At 36.4% G+C, this 21,720-nt stretch overlaps 1 protein-coding gene across 1 annotated transcript in view; it reads right to left on the bottom strand.

The window, feature by feature from the left end:
- Positions 1-21,720, bottom strand: part of LOC107509632 — an 87,131-nt gene that overhangs the window by 58,334 nt on the left and 7,077 nt on the right. Inside the window, 2 exon segments of the mRNA XM_036226540.1 lie at positions 2,258-2,417; positions 6,635-6,723. Of these exon segments, the coding sequence (XP_036082433.1) occupies positions 2,258-2,417; positions 6,635-6,723 (249 nt within the window).

Genomic DNA, 21,720 nt, shown 5'->3' with positions numbered 1-21,720 from the left:
TTTTCCTTCATATTCATTCTCAGTGTAGATATTTTTGGCTTTGAAATTTATTTAGGCTTTCCAAAAAGTTCTCCTTAAAGCATTAGTCACTTCAATGAATATCATTAGAGTAGGCTGAATGGCATAAGTTAATAGGCAGATTTCCTGAAAAATAAAAACAAATGGATTTCTTCTAAAATTATTTCAGCTCTGATGTTATTATATAACGAAACTCTGGGAACACATGAAGTTATAAGTATGCATCATTTTAGGCAAATAATTTTTTAAAAATAAATATCGAGCTTACAGAATAAATAAAGGACTGGCCTAGTCTTACTTTCACATAATCTATCAACCCCAGTAGCATCAATTTGTACAAACTATTGTACAAAAACAGAGTTGAATGAGTCTTTATTCTAGAATATTTCAAGTTAAAATAGCAGTATGATCTGCAAACATATGTAATGCTGTATCCTAGCTCCATCAGAACTTTATTACTAAGAGAAAAGGGTGCTTTATTCTAAAAATGACAAACTTAAAGTGGAAATGCTGCCCTAGATCCCATAAGCTCAATGAGGGGAGAGGGGATAATGATAGCATAACCATATACAAAATTATAACTCTTTATGATTATAATATCAAAAAAGATGTAGCAATAATTAATCAAGGTGAGAGTATCTTATTAAAGGGAGACTGACACAATTTTAAAATCTCTTTGCTTGAGCTGGGACATCTGTTTTCTCCTGCCCTTGGACATCACCACTTCTTGGGCCTTTGGACTCCAGCTAAAGTTTACACTACTGGTCCCCCTGGTTTTCAGGCCTTCAGACTTGGACTGAATTACACCAGTGGCTTTCCTGGTTCTCCAAACAGGCAAGCAGACAGCAAACAGCAGACTGTGGGATTTCTCTGCCTCTGTAACAGAGTGAGCCAATTCCTCCAATAAATCTACTAAACCTGTATATATCCTTCGGTTCTGTTTCCCTGGAGAACACTGACTTATACAGTTTTTTTTGTTTGTTTGTTTGTTTGTTTTTGAGAAACACCAGTTCAGATGTTCTCCAAATTTCTACCCTTTAGTTGAAGAATCAATGGCTCTATTTGATCTGCACACAGTTGAAGCAGCACAGTGTAGTGAACAGAATATTAAATTCAGAATACTACTCCCATTTCTGCTACTAGCTGTGTCAAGATAAGCAATTCATTTAACTGCCCTGGTTCTCCACTCACTAAGGTTTAAAGTGAAAGGGCTTGTTAAGCTGACCTCTGAAGCTCCATCTAACTCCAAGGTGCTGATCCTGGGGAAGATCTTGGAGTCCACAAAGGGTCATAAGATTCTAAGAGTGCTTCCGAAGTGCCTCCAGCTAGAATGTTCAGCCAGTCACAAGATGGCCAACTTCTTAACCAGTGTTCAACCTATCAAGAAAATGTTGACCCACCAATGATGATACATAATTAATTTAACAATGTAAATGCCATGAAAAAATAAGGTTGATTTTTATTGACAACTGTTAAAAATACATCTTTCTCTTTTGCCTTTCTTATTGGACTTATTACCAATAAAACATCTTTAATGCATCTTGTACTTGATATCCGCACAGCCAGGGCCTTGGTCCAGCATCCGCTCAAACCTTCAATGAGCTCTACCACTTGTAGAATTAAGTCCAAACTCTTTAGCATTGTCTCCAACACCTGACTTCAGTTGACATTTACAAAATAAACACCAGCAACTGTTCTTATCTCCCAAGATCTTCACACTTAGGGACTTTTGGATTTCAGGATTTCCAAATCCAGTCTGTCCTCAACTGAACATAGAAATAAAGCAAGTTTTGATACTACACGCGGGCTGCTTTTCTGCCCTAAACCTTATCCCTTTTGAATAAAATCTTTTGCAAGTACAGAAATTTTTTAAAGAATCAAAAAGAGATCCTTTAATCAGTAACTGTTTCAGTATACTTTCTTTTATTTTTTAATACCACCCTGCATCCAAAGCTACACGGTTTGTAACTCATTCATTTAACTGATCATCACTCATTTAACTGATCATCACAATCATTTCTGAATCTTGTATATCTTATATGCTGACAAACTACATATTTAGGCTATATGTTGGCTCTACACTGCTAAGGAAAAATATATTTTTTCCTAAGCATTTGAATTACTGAAATATTTAATACTTGAGGACAATGCTACAGAATACTGTTATTTTAATACAATAACACATACTTTTTAAAAATTGTTAAATAAAAATGATAGACTGAGAAATTAAGATATTTACCCCTATGAAGTTACCTTCTTCAAACTCACTTAAAATTTCAGAGTTGGTATTTTTATTCATGCTTGTATTACTTGACATGACCTTTAAATGTCCAGCAAGAATCAAATAGCATTCAAGTAGTACATGTCCTTGTCTTAGGAGCATACTTTCAGCTTCAAATCTGGACAGAAAGAATACCAAAAACATTTCTTCTGAAAAATGGCAAGTTTAAAGTCATTTACAGCAAACAATATCCTGTCATCTTCAATATGTAAAGAATTTTACTTTTTGTTAAGAAGCAATTATCTTCTTCTGGTATAGACCTTGAAGGCAGAGATTATAACTAACTTGTCCACTGCTATAACATCAGTGCCTAGAATGGCACTTGGCTCAGTAACTAGGCACTTGCTGAATATATATTGAGTGGATTTGTAACTAAGCAAAAGGAGGTGTTTCACAACCATAGAACAGAAGGTCTCCATACAAATGAATTTCTTAGATGAACTCTGCTATTTCAGAAAGTAGAGGCATTTTTTTTATTTTTATTTATTTTTTATTTATTTTTTTCCCTCCCTCTAGAGGCATTTTTTTTTTTTTAAACCACTATTGCTGAATTCTTGATGTAAGGAAAGAATTTTGGCTTTCTGGGAGACATAAATTTGGTGTTGATTTGCATTCCTTTTAAGAAGACTGTTAAACTACAGTAAGTCCTCACTTAATGTAGTCAAAAGATTCTTGAAACTAGGCAAAATGACTTATAACAAAACCAATTTTACCATAGGCTAATTAATATAAACAAAAGTTAAGTTCCTATAGCATCTCACTAACACTATAAGAAAACATAGATTTTGGAATATACAGATAATGTGTTACAGAATTATACACTTGAAATCTATATAATTTTATTAACCAATAATTTTAACAAAATTTTAAAAACTGACATTAGACAAAACAGCCTTATTTGAGGACCTGCTGTATTCAGGAACAGTTTTGTAAATCTGCTACTTTTCCCTATTCGTAGGTATTAAGCCATAGGACAGTGGTAGTTTGCCCACCCCCAGTTTATAAAAACAACCTATCCCTGGTAGTAATAAATGGTAAACTTTAATGAACATAAAAATCACCTGGAGCATTTAATAAAAAATGAAATATTCTTTTATACCCTGGAAATTCTGATTTGGTAGGTTTGGGGTAGAGCTCAGAAATCTGGATTCTTAAAAGGCTCTCCAGATTATTTTGATGAGGGCCATACTTTAAGAAACACTGTATTTGAAGCTAAGAACAAATATTATTTTATTTTTCTTACATGAATAATTTTTATAAAGACTGGGTCAGGACATGTTCTAGGAAATATTGGGAAGACTGGATAATTTCAGGTTTTCATTTAGTAAAAGAATTCTTTTTTCACTAGAAGAATAGCAATTATAATATCTATATTCTAAATTAGACAAGTGTCATTAGAATGTTAGCGAAAAAAGATGGCAGTATTATAAGAACATTCCTATCTCAGTATTATTAGTGAAGAAGCCTATCTTCTAGCATTTGATATACTATGAGTTAATTAAATGATCTTGAGAAAATCACTTCTTTTAATTCTTCACTTATAAAATGGGAATAACCCAGTACCTACATACTTCATAATAATGTTTTAGGAGAAAATATGGAATATATTTAAATTGTTCAAAAGGAAGATATATTCTAAATAAATACTGGGATTTTGCCCAGCTTCAGTAAGTTTAACAGTGCAAAAGAGAGTTAGAAGCAACAAAACTGCCGCCAAAATAACCATACAAAGTAATAAGTAAGTATGCCACAGTTCCACGGACATTCTCATAAGAGAAAACATGAGACTCTTGAGTCAGAGACTTTGAGTTGCCGCAAAAGGAATAACAGGAATAGCGACATAGTTGCACCAGTCCCCAAGACCCGCAGGGCAGGTCCGCAGGGCAGTGTGGAGGCCCAACGGAGCCTGCATATGTAGTGGGATGAGTCACAGGGAAGGAGTCTGAGCTTAGGGAATCTGCTGCTTTTACAATAAGCAGTAAACAAACCTGTTTGTCTGGAAGGAGACCAAGTACAGTGTAAGAATTGTAATGTATTACCTTCTCAGGATTTCCAGTTGCATGAACAATCCTGAGAATTGGCCCAGCTTAAAGAATAGTCAAAGCCTTAGGATTTTAGCACATACAGAAAGATGCCTAGAAACACATGAGGCTCTTAGCAGACTGTATCTCGATATACTGAGCTTATTAATACAAATAAATAGAATTTTTAAATAAGATTCTATGGTTGTTTAAAGAATTATGATTCAAATTCCAAAGGAAGAAAATGCAAAAAGGAAATTTAACAACACAATTTTCACTGCCTTTGGGAAGAGAAGAGAATCACAAGATTAAAATGTGATGATTCCTGCCTTTCCACTGTTAAAAGATACCAGTTTTTTAAAACCACTACTTGAACTCTGTAGACTTAAAAAAATTATTAAAAATTGCTGAAGTAACTGCTACATTACAGAAATATCTTCAAGATAACGGTTGGTTTCTATGAAGTAAGAATAGGAGAACAGTCAATAGAACCACCATGGAATCAGACAATAAGGCCAATAATAAGTATGTGATGGAAAAGGGAAGGAGAAGGCACATGGAACAGAGAAGTTACAGAAGGAAAATCTAAATGACAAGCTCTACAATGGAAAAAAGTCTCATATTCAATACTCAGATTTAAAGCATCACAGAAAGAGCAGGATGATTCCACGTTCTGTTTTCTCTCCTTTATATTATGGAAGTGTGGATGAGGGCCAGTCATTTGCAGCCAGGTTTTGAGTGCATCATTTGGCTGCCAGATACCCATTAAACTAATTGGATCACCAGCCTCCTCTACATCTCATTGACACAAGGATTCCAGGGCTACCCATTTCTTCTGCAGCATTAAAATTTAAGATTATCACCCATACAATAAGCCATAAAATATTCACATGGGCCTGTACTCTACTTTTATATTATACTGCAACTCTAGAATGATTCTTCAATAGCTTACCTGAGTGGTGTGAAAGAATTCCAATACTGAATAGGTTTCTTCTGCTTAAACATTTAATTTTATACTTCCGGAGCACTTGAAACTCTTCTAAATATTTGCTTAAAATCATCATCTTTCTTAAGAATACTTTATTTTTAAGCCTACAGATACAACTGCTCCAATCTCACAAATTCAAAAATCAGAGTATTTTTGTTAAAAATAGAAAAAGATTTTAAACTATCACATTCGGTCATTAAAATATCTTCCTAAAATATACATATCACTACATATGTATGTTGAACCCTAAGAAGAGCCTATGAACATTATCAATTACTTATAGATAGATTGATTCATTTTTAGTTTTTATTCTCCATTTAAATGGGTAAATATGTATAAATAGTACTATTGATCTTCATTGAATGGACTGGTACTTAATGAAAGTAACTCTCCATTAAAATTTCTAATTATCAATGATTTTTAAAATGAGCCTTCATATTAATGCTATGTTATTTAACTTTTTACAAGAAGGATTAGTATACACAATAGATCTTATATTAAACATGGCTCTGGGCTGCAGACAAGAGAATCCATTCTGATTGGTTTAAGAAAGAAAGATAGCTTACAGAATCTTTTGGAAGGTTAGTAAAATCATTCTAAGCCGAACTTTCAGGAACAACTCTGGTGAAGATGCTAGGCAGACCCCAGAACCACAGTCTTTACTATAGTCAGTCTGTGGAGACCACCACATCTGAACAAAAAATCATGTGGTCTTTGTCGACACCTGCACCAGCAAAATGGATGGCCCATGTCCTACCTTTACTCCCAAATATATTAATATCAATTCAAGTGTCGTAAAGATGTACCTGTGAGGATCTAAATCATATATCTATACCCTAAAAGAAAGGGAAGGCTGGAAAAGGTAAGTTTTTGCATTGTTGTTTTCTTTCATTTGTATTCTCACTGAAATGGTAGAGTTTATATCATGAGGTACTACAAAAATATAGTTTGTTCAAGAGATTTTGGGCAACCCCAAATTGCAAATGTCAACCTCAGATCTTTATCATAAAATAAAAGGTACTTTACCTAAAATATTTTGCATGTTTTCTTCTTTCTAGATGAATAAGTGGACTGTTATAGCAATCCAGTTATTTTTTATTGTTTTGGCATTTTGCTTATAATAACTTTTGATCTTCATCCTATTTTCAATTCCAGTTTCCTTCAGATTGGGTTGAAAATTCATTATTACATTACAGAGTTCAAAGTACAAACTCCAAATTACTTATATAGGTCTTCTGGTCAATATTTAATTTGTAACACATCTTTTGTCTCTGAACTTTAACCAAAACCCATTCACCAATCAGGGACCTGCCAAGACTTACTTACTCTTGATAGATTGCAGTCTGGCAAAGTTGGAGCTGTACTTCATTTGGCAAACAGTGAAATGCTCTATTCTTCTTTAGACATAGTTGAATCTTAAAAAATAAAGAAAAGAAAAAAGAAGTAACATTTTAGAAAAGGGCTAAGGAAAACTATTATGTTGCTGTGTGATTCAGTCTTATCTCTTCAATATTTCTGATAACCAAAACAAGAGATTTTATGTGTTCTCTAAAGTCAAGCCATTTTTTATGTGGTAGATATTGATAATTAAAATCTTCCATATCTAGATTTATGAGAATTTGGTATGATCCTACAAAAATTGTTCTATGAAAGTGAAGAAAACACTGATACTGTGGGGAGATGGTCTTTCCTAGCATTCGTGATAGGCCCCTCTCCTGTGAAAAAGTTGGTAGGGAACCTTTCAGAACCTAGTTTGCCCAGCAAAATAGTTAGATAAACCAAGAACCATAAAAATAAAATCTGATGGTAACTGGGAGCCCTTCACTGGAAGACATCAGAGGTAAGAAATTCAAACATGCCTGTTTTTCTTTTTCCAAAGTATTTGCTCTTGCTATGCATTAATATTGCATCTGCCTGCTATCTTTGAAAAAGAACTGTGATGTGGCTACTAAATCTTTAAAATGTTTGCATTTTAAAGGCCCTAAAAACAAAGATATGCTCACAATCCTTGCCTCAATAACATATACATACAAAGATTAGCTCGAAATGGATCAATGATCTAAATAAAAGAGCTAAACCAGAAAATAAAGAGGTAAACCTTCATGACTCTGGATTTGGTAGCAGATTCTTAGATATGACCAAAAGCAAAAGCAGCAAATGAAAAAATAAACTGGACTTCAACCAACTTAAAATTTTTTTGCTTCAGAGGATAGTATCAAGAGAGTGAAATGACTACACATAGAATGAGAGAAAATCATATGCCCGACAAGGGCTTAATACCCAAAATTGCATGAAGAACTACAACTCAGCAACAAAAAGATAAACAAGCCAATTAAAAAATGGGCAAAGGACTTAAATAGACATTTCTTCAAAGAAGATAAACACATGGCCAATAAATACACAAAAAGAAGCTTAACATCTTTAGTTATTTGGGAAATACAAATCAAAACCACAATGAGATGCCACTTCACACCTACTAGGAGAACTATTAAAAAAAATTTTTAATAGAAAATAAGTGTTGGTGAGGATATGAAGTGATAAAGACAAACTGAAACTTTAAGCAAACATAACCAGTTGGGAGGGTTTACGGGAGGAACTAGGGCTTATGGAGGTTCTCATGCTCTGCATAATCCCGAGAACCTTACAAGAAGACCTCTATGCTTATAATAAAATTCTATGGTTCTAACTTCCCCTTCCATTAACTTCTTTTTTCCATATATATATATATATACACGGTTCCATCTTGGCATACAGGCCAGAGTGTGCCTGTGGCTTACCATGTCTACACGTAATGGGTTGCAACCCTTTCTTTTTCTTTTATCAATCCTTTGGGTGACAAAACACCCAAAGGATTATTTTTTAGTCGGCATTTTGGGGAATCATCTGGGATTCTACAGAAGAACAACCCTGACAGTTTCGGGACCAGCGAGCAACCAGATTCTGGCACCTCACGTAGTTGCTTGGGCTCACGGCTTGCTCTCCCATTCGGAAGCTTAGGGTGAGTTTTCATCTGGAATTGATCTTCCGTTTTTTGTATTTTGAAGCTCTCCAGGCTTTATTTAGGAATTGTTTAGGGGAGTGTCTGTGTGTGTGTGTGCGCGCGCGCGCGCGTGTGTGTGTGTGTTTGCACGCATGTGCGTGCACGTGTGTGTTAATAAGGCCTTATTGTTTTTCTATCCGTTGCCAGCGAGTACTCAATTTTGCATGTTTGCCTGATTTCTTCAGAAACAAGTTGTCCTTTGAGACAAAACTGGCTTTCACCTAGAGATCCCTTTGGAAACAGAGGTTATTTCTACTGAAATTAGTCACTCTAGCCCAGTATTAGACTGCTGTTTCAAAGAGAGGAGTGCCACACAGCTCGGCCTATAACTGGATCCCTTGAGAGTTGGTTATTTTCCTAGAACTTGCTTTTTGCCTTCTGCCTGGTCCTCTGTTTAGAGTCAGGCTGGCTGGTCTTTCACCTGCAGGTTGCTCAAGCTGTTGTAAATTATCTTGGACCCTTTATTCTAGAAAAAAGTCTCTGAAAAATATGACCTCAGCTATTTAAATTTTGTTCCCATCCTTATTGAAATATAATAGACAATTGGTTGCTTGTGTTTACATTGTATAAGTCAATGAGGTTTTTTTTATAGCATAGTGATCAGAGATCCACAGAACTCACAAAGCGATTACCCCATTAAATTCAGTACCCCTCTTCCCCCTTACATATTTATTACATATTAACCATCCCCCCATGCTACACTCTATATCTCCATGTCTGTTCTACAACTATCCATTTGTACTTCTTAATCCCTTTGCCTTTTCCCATCCCTAATCTAGTATCCCTCTAAATATTCTCTGTATCTATGAGTTTATTTCTGTTTTTGTCATTGTTGTTGATTTTGTTCTTCAGATTCCACATATATGTGACATCATGAGATATTTGTCTTTCTCTATCTGAACCATTTCATTCAACACAATACTCTCTAGGTCCATCAAGGCAGTATCTTTTTCCGTTCCCTTCCTTTCAGTCTGTGTACGGGTCTTGTTTTCTTATCCATTCAGCCACTCTATCTTTTGATTGGAACACTTAATTCTTTTCCATTTGAGGTACTTGCTGATAGAAATGTAGTTATTACCATTCTTTATTCCTGTTTTTGATACATGTTTTTTCTTCTTAAAGAAGTCCCTTCAACATTTCCTGTAATACTGGCTTGGTGATGATTAATTCCTTTAGCTTATTTTTGTCTGGGAAGATCTTTATCTGTCCTTCAACTCTAAGTGATAACTTTGCTGGATAAAGTATCCTTGGTTGTAGATCCTGGGTTTTCATCACGTTGATATTTTGTGCCAAGCCCTTCTGTCCTGGGTGGTTTCCTTTGAGAAATCAGCTACCAGTCTTACAGATGCTCCCTTGTGAGTAACTGCTTTTCTCTTGCTGCTCTTAAGATTCTCTCTTTGTATTTAACCTTTGGCATTTTAATTATGATGTGTCTTGGTGTGGGCCTCTTTGGGTTCCTGGATTTTGGGACTCTGAGCTTTCTGGGGTTTTATATCTATTTCTTTTACCAGGTTAGAGAAGCTCTCCATCATTATTTCTTCAAATAGCTCTTGAACGTCTTGTTCTTCATCTTCAGGTATGCCTATGACATCGATATTTTTATCTTTAATAGTGTCGCATAGGCACCTTAAATTATTTTCATAGTTTTGGCTTTTTTCTTCTTGTCATTCTGATCGACCGTCTTTGGCTTTCCCATCCTCTGTATGGGTCATTTGATCCTCTTCTTCATTCACCTTACTTTTTCCATTTAATATACTTCTCATCTCAGATACTATATTCTTCATTGCAGACTGGTTCCCTTTCATAATTTCCATTTCCATTTTTATGTTTTTTATCTCTTTGTTGAACTTCTCACTGAATTTAACTACACTTCCCATAAGTACTCTGAGCATCTTTATAGCCAGTGTTATGAATTCTGCATCTGTTAGATTGCTTAACTCCATTATTTCTGGATCTCTGTTCTCTTCTCTCATATGATTTCTGCTTCTTTGTCTTCCCATTTGGCTGGCTTTCTGTGTCTGTTTCTATGTACTAAGCAAAGCTCCTAAGTCTCCCGGTCTTATTAGTGTGGATTTGTGAAGTAGGTATCCAGTGGCACAGCCTGAAGAGTGATTCAGCTGCAGGCCAAATTTCTCCCAAGCCTCTGCCCCTCTGGGGCCACCTGTTAAGATTCAGTGAGCAATCCACAGATGCTGTGCTTATAGTTGCCTCAAAAGGCCACACCAGAAACCAAGACCAGCTGCCACCAATGTGAGTCTAGGTCCTGCTCAGCAAGGAGCACCTGTCTTGCTGAGGATATACATGGATGGGGCTTGGGTGAGGCCATGAGTTGGGGGAGGCAGAGTTTCAGGGAATCCTCTGGGTGGAATGATCTCTATTATCCAGTTTGATGATGTCTCAGCTATGGTGGCACTGAGTCTGCACCCTGGGTGGAGGGAGGGCTCAAGAGAGGACCAATGGCTACCACCAGCACTTCTGTACAGAAAGAATCTCATCTTAGCCCTCACTCTGACAACTCATTGTCCCCCTGTAAGTCCCTGGTGCCCCCCTGAACAGACGAACAGGTGCTGGTGCTCAGAGCGAGCAGGTCCATCACCATGAAAGTCCGCTCACAGACATGGCCCCTTTATGAGGCGTCTAGAGCTGCCACTGCCACTGCTATGGCCTCCATTCCACTCAGCCACTCTGGACCAGGCTTTGCAGGATGATTTCTTGGATTTTTCCCTAGTTGTATGGCTTGTTCATCAAGATCCCAGGTGATTTTCCTTGCTGTTTGCTCCTTGTTTCCACCACAACTTTGATGTGGACACCAGAGGGATCGACAAAACCTCTATTATCTATGCCATTTTTTTCTCTCCTCAGCTATCTAAATATTTCAAGAGCAGCCCTCCCCCACCAGGAATGCTGGCAGAGAACGTGGTTAAAAGCTGTGGGCAATTTTTATGCGCATATTTAGCTAAATGGACAGATCTAATAGTTATTCAGAAAACCAGATACTCTGAGGGACTTTTGAGATTCCCAAACTTCATTTTCTTTCAAATGAATTGGACAATAATAGTGCTAAAATTGGGGGAACTGAGTAGAATGCCTATTTTGAAGCTTCAGAATGAGACCAAGAATCTGAAGTTGGCTCTTAGTGAAATAAAGTCTTAAAAATTAAGAGAGACTACTGAAAATTTAGAGAGAGAGAAAATGGCATCTGAACCAATGTCTTCTTCCTCTGCAGCAACCCAGTGCCCTTGCTCCTCTACTCCACTGTCTCAGGAAACATTGTCAGGCCCTCCCTATTCTATGGCTACTTTGTCTCAGGTTTCTTCTCCAGCTTGCTCCAGCGCTTCTTCTTCCATTCTTCTGCCTCACGCTCCACCTTTGATGTCGTCTTACCTTCCACTCCCACCTTCCTTACCTTCAGTCCCACCTCCAGTGCCATTTTCCCTTGAATCCTTTCCTACTTTTTCTTCCTCTGAATTCATCACTATTTTTCCATTTAAAATTAAACCCTCTGGCAATCCTAACAGATCCCAGGTTTCAAATGTTCCCTGGACTAAAGCTGAGTTACAAGCCAGTGTAAAGAAATTCCCTAAGGTAACTGAGGATCCCCACGAGTTTCCTGAGGAATTTGATATTATTATTCAGGCCTATCAACCTGGGTTTTCTGATTTATATCAGATAATTCATGTGTTAGTTGGTGAAGGCTAGGCATGACACTGGATGAGAATTGCCAGATGAGAACATCCCAAAAGGGACTTAGAAAAGTGAACCTCTAATTTGAGGAAGAAGCTAGAGAACTTGGTAGAAAACTACACTAAACAATTCCTAAGGCTTTCCCAAATCCTGTTGATCAGAGCAAAATTCAGACTTGCTCACAAAAGTTTGATGAATCCATTTGTGAGTATTATAGTAGACTTCAGGTTGTTTTTAATGGAAATGCTAAGACTCCAAACGTTTGCTATTATTGCAAACAGCCAGAACACTAGCAAAGGGATTGACAAAAGTTTAAGCATTTCAAACGCTCTCAGCCTTCTATTCAGCCTTTTCAAGGTCCTCCTAATGTCCAATGATGGGGCTCTGGGAAACTATGAGGACTTTTTCCAATCCTTCCTCTTAATCAGCTTCAAGAAACTTTAAATTGGTAAGGAAACTACTTCTATTATTGACATTGGTGCTCAACCCCACTGTTATAAAATAGTTCCTGCCTCAAACTAATAAAATAAAACAGTTCAGACTAGGGATTTCAAAGAAACCTCAAGAGGTTCTTATCTCTGAACCTATTCCTTTTGCTTGGGCCCCTTTAGAGATATACATTGTTTTCTCCCTAGTTATTTTGCCCCTACCCATTTATTAGGCTGAAACTTCTTAGATAAGTGTCATGCTGGAGTATCTGTTTCCCGAAAGAGAGAAATAAAGTTAGAGTTTGATAGTAACTGTAAGAATGGCCAATTAGGTGAATTAAATGGCCTTTCAACATCTTTTATTTGTTTTGTTTTTGATAGTACAGCAGCTGAATCTGAGAGCACTAATCAATTGTCCCTATTGGACCAACTGCCATTTTCTTTATGGGCAAAAATCTTCAACTTATATTAGCAGAAGCCACAGTGTACCACCTATTAAGATTCAAATGGATCCTTCAAAACCTCTTCCCAGAATTAATCAATATCCTATAAGAGGCTTTTCAAGATATAAAACCCATAATAGAAGATTACATAACTCAGAGTCTAATTATTCCTGGCATCGGTCCCTGTAACACTCCTATTTTACCTATGAGAATGCCAAAGGGACGAGTGTGGAGGTTGGTCCATGAACTCCAAGCAATAAACCACATTGTTATCCCTCGACACCCTATTGTTCCTGACCCTCATGCACTGCTAGCATCTACCCCAACTGGAAGTAAATTCTTTACAGCAATTGATTTATAGTCCAGTGAGAAAACACACATATCATGACTAAAACATATTCATATCCAATTGACCCCCAGTTGATGAAGCTAGACAACATCTTTTTGCCTTTACTTAAGAAGGGAAATAATTTACCTGGACAGTACTGCCTCAAGGTTTTACTGAAAGCCCTTCTGATTCTTTGCAAATTCTAAGGACTGTTTTGGGTGATATAATTTTTCCTAAATTATTGCAGTATGTATATGATTTATTTCTTTGCTCTTCTTGGGTTTCCTCACAGGAAGATAGCATCCATATGTTAGAACTTTTGGGCTTAAAGGGATGTAAGATCTCTAAAAAAAATTACAATGTGTCCAAACTCAGGTTTGATATTTGGGACATCTGATATTGGAACAAGGCCTGCACCTGGATCCAGATAGGTTTCATGGTGTCCTAAGTTTCCCAAGACGCGAAACTGAGTACCAGTTATGAGGAGTTTTTTTGGACTAGCCAGTTATTGCTGAATTGGGATCCCAAATCTCTAATGGCAAAACTTCCATATGTCTTACTAAAGAATGACAGTCTTAACCCTTTTATGGGAAGAACAGGAATGACAGAGCCTTAAGGAGAGTTTTATAAACCCACCTGCTCTTGGGCATCCTAACTATCAGGTTCTCTTTTTCCTTTTCTTTGCATAAAAAGAGAATGCCCTTCGGGTACACACTCAAACATGGAGATCAACACAGACCCCCAAGCATATGATAGCGACTGGACCCTGTGACTCGATACCCCTTGCCTTAGGCCACTGCAGCCTCTGCCCTCTTGACTAAGGCCACAAAGATAATGCAACAGGATCCCCTCCAATCATCTTTGTTCCTAATGCAGAAGCTCTCCTGAATTCTTATCACATCCAGGATCTTTCAGTTAGTTGCCTTACTTCCTCTCAATTCCTTGTAGACAACTTCCTATATAACTCTTCTACACTGTAATAATCTTAATCCAGCTATTCTTCCTTCTCCCTTCTGAAATTGATGAAGCACCGCATGACTCATGACAATTTACAGATTCCTCTGGGTAAAGCTGATTTCTCATGGGTTACTTATGGTTCATACTTAAAAAATGAAAATGGTAACTACTGCACTAGTTATGCTATTGTAACCCCTTCTCAAGTTGTTGAGGCAACACCTTTGTCTTTGGCTACCTCAGCCCAGCAAGCTGCTTTATATACCCTCACTCAAGCTTACATTTTAGCTTAGTGTAAAACTGTCAACATTTACACTGACAGTTGATATGCCTTTGGAGTAGTTCATGACTTTGGAATGTTATAGAAGCAATGTGGTTTCCTTACCTCCAATGGAGATAAAACTTAAAATGGTCCATATGTTCAGGAATTATTGGATGTTATACTTTTACCTGATGCTTTAGCTATTATTAAGGTTCCAGAATTACACTTGACTCCCTGGAGGCTATTGGAAATCACCTTGCTGACATTTCTGCTAAGAATGCTGCCCTTAAAAGAATCAGCAGTAGTCAAACCTCTGTCCTGGTCCAAAGAGACGTTTCCCCAGTTGATGACTTAATAAAACTGGCCAGAGAAGCCCAACAACTGGCTTCAGAAAGAGAAAAACAGGATTGGAAATCCAACAATTGCTGGTTTGAAAAAAAAAAAGAAAGGTCTGGTTTGGACCAAGTCACAACCCATTCCCACCATAAACTCTAAAATTTTTCCTCTTGACTACTGTACATGCATTAAACCATTGATCCACTGACAAAATGACCGTATTCATGAATCAATACTGGTGGGGAGATACTAAGAAGGCTGAAAAAAGTGCCTACCTTAGGTGTCCCACCTATCCAAAGTACTACCCAGGGAAACGTGTCCACACTGCCCCTGGACATTTTTAACTGCCTAACAGACCATTTGAGGTTTGGCAAATAGATTTTATACAGCTCCCCGATCTCATGGATATGAATATGTTTTAGTCATGATATGTGTGTTTTCTCACTGGACTGTAGCTTTCCCTTAAAGACAAGCTAATGCCTCTCCAGTGACTACTGTTCTGTTAGAGAAGATTATTCTCACTTGGGGAGCTCATCTCCAACTTCACAGGGATCAAGGCACCTATTTTACTGGTCAAGTGCTACAAGTCTGCAGTCTGGCCAGTTCTTCATTTTCACTGTGCTTACTATCCTTAATCTTCAGGATTAGTTGAATGTACCAATGGCATTATTAAGATTCAACTGGCAAAATTAGTAGAAACTCTTCAAATACTTTGGCCAAAAGCACTGCTATTTGTCTTTTTAAATCCAGGTCTACCCCTTTTGGGGACTCATAGCTTTCATCTTTTGAGATAATTACAGAATGCCCCATGTATTCAGCTCCTGCTTCTTTTGATCCACAGTTGGTAAAAGGAGACATACTTCAATATTATAAAGGCTTAACTGCTTCCATTGAAAATAAATATGTTTTGGTAGAACAATCTTTTCACAGTACACTTCAGGGAAATTAAAAACTCAAAATTCATACTCTACAACCTGGAGATTTTGTTTACTGGAAAAGATACCTCAAAAAAGAGCCCTTCTACCCTCATTGGAAAAGCCCTTAACCAGGTACTGCTAACACCCATGCTGCTGAACACCAGGGACTGTACTCCTGGATGCACGTGTCACACCTAAAAAAGGCACAAACCCTACCTAGAACTGCACACAGTCTGATGATCTGAAACTAAAGCTGTCAAAAATTAAAGCAGGTGACCCCTGAAGGAAACGAACTGTCAAAATGACTGAACCGGGCTTGTACAACTCTTACTATTGATTCTTAGTTCATTTTTCTCTTTTCCTTGGAAGGAATGATGTGACCTTGTACATTTCCTAAGCTATTGTGAAAAGAGGGAACTTTTCTGGTTATTAAATCTATCATCATGAACTTTGATCTAAAATAATAGTCTCCGTTTCATTATCTACAGGTTTGAGCTCCTAGTTTAAATTCATCACCTAGACTAGGATGTTATGCTGTTCTAATCCTGTTTTGAATTCTTGTTATTAAGCTCTGCACCTGTTGCCTGTCAACCCTGGACAGGAGGAGTTCCCAATCCACATACTTTCCCTCTGACAAGAGATGACACCCAGAAGACGTCCTTCCTGACATTGGGGGACAAAAGGATGGGTTTGAAGACCTGACTGTTGATTGTGATGCTGTCAGAGAAAGATCTCAATCAAAAGTGGGGGATGATAAAAATAAACTGGAGCTTCAAACAAACATAATCAGTTGGGAGGGTTGTAAAAGGAGCTAGGGCTCCTCACTGTGTAACAGCAAGAACCTACAGGAAGAACTCTATGTTTATAAAGCTCTAGGATTCTACCTTCCTTTTCAATTAACTTATTTTTTCCTAATATAAATACCCTCCATCTTGGCATGTAGACCAGTGTGCACGTGGTTTACCATGTCTACATTTATTGGGTTGCAACCTTTTCTTTTCCCGAACAAATCCTTTTGGTGATGAAACACCTAGTCAATATTATTTTTCAGTTGACAGAAGAAACTGGAGAAATTAGAACCGTTGGGCATTGCTGGTGCCATTGTTGTGTGAAATCATTTGGCAGTTACTTGAAAAGCTATAGAAGTATCACACTACCTAGCAATCCCAATCCTAGGTAATACCTTACCAGACTCCTCATTCCAGCAATCACTTAGTTTTCCTACAGTATTGCCTTCCACAATATTATATAATAAGACTATATACTGCTTTTTGTTTCTGACTTAGCAAAATGCATTTAAGGTCATTCTTGTCTCGTGAGAATCAGCAGTTTGCTCCTTTCTATTGTCCACTTGTATTTCATTGTATGGGCATATCAATTTTTTTTATCCACTCATTAATTGAAGGACATTTATAAGAATTATCTTTAAATTTTCCTTTTCATTACTAAATAATTAAAATTCCTTTTACTTCCTACATGAGTATAGTTTTATGTTAATATTTAATTTTAATTCTTTGAAATTTGGTGTTTAAAATGTGCAGACTTAATTTACTATTTATAAGACTGCTGACCTAACTAAAAGGCCTCAATTTCTGACCTTCTAGATAACATTTTTCTGAAATGACTACCAAATTTAAAATATTGAAATTGTAGGGTACTTAAAAGCTTAAGTAAAAGCTTCTACATGTTATACGCATATGTTTTCAAAAAATCTTATGCCATTTTAACCATTTTAAGTGTACAGCAGAGTAGCATTAATTATATGCACACAGTTGTGCAACCATCTGTTTCCAAACCTTTTCTATCACCCCATATAAAAACCTCTGTGGCCAGTAAGTAATAATTCTTCCTTTCCCTTATTTCCTAACCCCTGGCAACCGCTGCTCTACTCTCTGTCTCCATGAATTTGACTATTTTTGTATGTGTCATATAAATGGAATCATGAAGTATCTATTATTACTTAACTGGCTTCACTTAGCATAATGTCCTCAAGCTTCATCTACGTTGTCACATGGATCAGAAATTCATTTCGAAGGCTGAGTAATATTCCATTTAATAAATGTGCCACATTTTCTTTATCCATTTATCTACTGATAAATACTTAGGTTTTTTCCACATCTTACTTCTATAAATAGTACTACAATGAACATGGGAATGCTAATAGCTTATTGAGATCCTGATTTCAATTCTTTTGGATAAATTCCATAAGAATTTGGATCATATGACAGTTCCAATTTTGATTTTTTGAGGAAACTTCATGCAGTTTTCCATAGTAGTTGCGCTATTTTACATTCCCACCAACAGTTTACAAAGGTTCCAATTTCTCCACATACTCGCTAACACCTATTGTCTTTTGGCTTTTTGATAATAGTCATCCTAACAGGTGTGAAGTGATATCTTATTGTGGCTTTGATTTGCATTTCTCTGATGATTAAGCATCTTTTCATATACCTCCTGGCCATTTATATGTCTTTTGAGAAATGTCTAGTCAGTTCTTTTGCCCATTTTTTAAATGATTTTTTTTTTTTGCTATTGAGTTATAGGTTTCTTATATATTTGGATATTAATTCCTTATCAGATAAATGGCTTGCAAATATTTTCTCCCATTCCATAGGTTGCCTTTTTATTTTGTTGATTGTTTCCTTTGCTGTGCAGAAGCTTTTTAGTTTGATATAGTCCCACTTGCCTACTTTTACTTTAGTTGCCTGTGGTTTTGGTGTCATATCCATGAAGTAATTGCCAAGATCAATATTGTTATGGAATACATCCCATTTACAATAGCATCAAAAAGAATAAAATACTTAGGAATAAACAACTACGGAAGTGAAAGATCTGTACACTGGAAACTATAAAACATTGATGAAAGAAATTAAAGAAGATGACAAATAAATGGGAAGACATCTCATGTTCATGGACTGAAAGATTTAATATCATTAAAATGTCCATAATACCCAAAGTGATCTACAGATTCAGTGTAATCTCTATTAAAATCCCAATGCCATTCTTTACAGAAACAGAAAAAAACAATTTTAAAGTTAATATGAAACCACAAAAGATCAAGAATAGCCAAACCCATCTTGAGAAAGAACAAAGTTGGAGGCATCACACTTCCTATGTTCAAAATATAGTATAACATTATAGTTATTACAGTATTGTAGTGGTATAAAGACAGACATATGGACCAATGGTACAGAATAGAGAGCCCGGAAATAAATCCACATATACGTGGTCAACTGATCTTCAGCAGGATACCAAGAATACACAATAGGGAAAGAACAGTATCTACAACAAATGGAAAACTGGATAACAACATACAGAAGAATGAAATTGGACCCTTACACCATACACAAAAATCAACTCAAAATGGATTAAAGACTTAAATGTAAGACCTGAAACTGTAAAACTTCTAGAAGAAAAAACAGGGGAAAGTTTCATGACGTTGGTCTTGCCAATGACTTAATGGGTAAATAAGTTTGTATATGAGTTTTGAAACTGTAAGGCTAAAGACAAAAGTCTAAAGACCAAACACTGTACTCTAGTTGATAAATATGTATCTGTCCAAGTTAACACTTCTGAAACTACTTAAGTTGAACAAAACAGTAAATATAGATAATGACAGCCAGGTTTGTATCTATGCGAGAAAGAAGCTACGAACAAGCAAAGGGGGAATGCTAAAATAAACAAACCCTATGGTATAGACAGGAGTTGGAGATGTCAGTATGAACTAATATTTAACATATATACAGATGGATATATACAGGATTGAATATAAATACATGGGTTAGTATACATAATATCTGCTGGTTCTGTACACTAAGAAGGTCTAGAAGCAATGACTGTCCAGTTACAATAAGAACAACTATAGGCCAGATTTTGCTTTCAAAATCTCTTTCTCCAATAAAATGATCCATGCTTCTTAAAGACATGGGTGATTCTTGAGCTAGGTTATGGAAAATACAGTATAAACCTGGAGCATCTTATAATCCCAGAAAGTTAAGGTAGTGCTAAAAAAAATTGTTTTAATTATTTTTTAAAAGATAAAAATATGTGGATTTTTCAGAACACAGGAACCAACTCCAAAGGGATCCCTATTGTCAGAGCTGGAATAATCTGAGCAATATAATGAACAATGATAATAATTAATTACAACCCAATACATAAAACATCTGTAAATTAATAAATATCCATGAGACCACACTGATATAAATACCCAATAGAATGAATGAATTAATGAATGAATGAAAAGAGACAATTTTTCCTACAGAAAATTATAAATACAGGAAGAATGAGAAAAATAGAACCATTAGAGTACCAAAGTAATAATTACTGCAGGCAAAATCCACTGATAAATGCTTAAATTAGTGAATGAAACTTTAAAGAGAAACAGGGTATCCACATTGCCTCAAAATATCTCCCATCAAATATTTATTAATAACTGTGGTGGTTGTAACATATGTCTACAATTTCTTAAATACCTCTCCCTCCAGGAAATGGATCTTAATAACTACAGTGGGTTGAATTTAGTAACTCACTTCCAAAGGCAGTGCACAAAAAGGGGCATATGGTAAATTTACAGTGGAGAAACCTGACAGACACCAATTTAGCCAAGTAATAAAATATATTGATATCATGTACCCCAAATCAAAACACCTCAGTCTAATCATGAGAAAAAGACAAAGCCAAATGGAAGAAAATCACACAAAATATCTAACTAATACCCTTCAAAAATGCCAAGGTAATCAAAGACAAGGAAATCTGAAGAATTGTCACAGATTAAAGGAGACTAAGAAGACATGACAACTGAAGGAGGTGTGGAATTCTGACTTGAATCATGGAACAGAAAAAAATATATATCTAGTAGAAATACTAGGGTAATCTAAAAATTTTATTGTTCAGTTAATAGTGTTTGCTGAACCAATCTTAATTTCTTAGTTTCAATCCTTATACCACGGCTATACAAGATGTTAACATTAGGGAAAGCTAAGTAGAGAAGTAACTCTTCTATTAAGTCTAAAATTATCAGAATAAAAAGTTTTAAAATTTTTGAGCTTCACTAAACACAGAGGTCACACTCAGTAACTTGAAATGAATGGATCTCAATCCCAGATGACTGAAGTCAAAAATACGAATCAGCAGTAACCAGTTATTACTATGCACCTGTGCAATTTGAATGTCCAAGTTTCCCGAACTAAACTCTCCCAGGAGTTTGAATAAGGAAGTTGTCTGGTTATTCCTGTGAGGTGGCTTTATTTCAATACACCCAGCTGCAGACTCTGGAGCAGATTAAACAGAATCGGCCTCCAGTTCAATCCTTTTTTCCTCTGAGCCCATACATCATGGATAAAGGTTAGCACCTGTGGATGATTTAGATGTTTGGGATGGCTGAGGTGAGATGAAGCCAATGGAAGGTGGTGGTAACTGGCACTTTGCAGAAAGGTTAATAAAGCATACAGAACATAGTTACTTTCAGCCTAGTGCTTTCTCCTTACCTAAAATGCATATAGCATTGAAATAAACATCTACTTTTAGGGCAATGCAGAGGAAATTCTCTGGCTTGCAAAAAATTTATTCCCTTAACTGACGACTACTCCCATCTGATTTCGTACAAACTATTTATCCCTGCAGTCTCTTTTGACAACATCCAGAACGGGGATTTCCAATCAGTCACCACTAGGGCTCCTTGAAGAAAGAAAAGGGGGGACTGGGTAGGCAGGGATTTTTGAACTTTTGATATGTTGAAAAGTCTAAAAATCTATTTACCTGTAATAAAGTCACCCAGAATAACATATAGCTATTTGCTTCAGCTGGAATCATGTCAACTCAGCATGAACAAAAGTGCTGACTAATAGTAAGGTATATCTTTGATTTTAAAAAGCAAGGAGATAAATTAACTATTAATAAATTACTTTCATTAGGAGACCAAGACCTACCAAAACATGGGGTTTATGGGGTGGCAATACCTAGGAACCAGTGTACTACTTAGTGCATGAGATACCCTGCCCTTAGCTCTTGACTCTGAA

The sequence above is a fragment of the Rousettus aegyptiacus genome, unplaced genomic scaffold, assembly GCF_014176215.1.
Source record: "Rousettus aegyptiacus isolate mRouAeg1 unplaced genomic scaffold, mRouAeg1.p scaffold_m13_p_10, whole genome shotgun sequence".
Taxonomy (NCBI): domain Eukaryota; kingdom Metazoa; phylum Chordata; class Mammalia; order Chiroptera; family Pteropodidae; genus Rousettus; species Rousettus aegyptiacus.
Note: the sequence above shows the minus strand (reverse complement) of the source record. Positions and strands in the feature narration are given on the sequence as shown.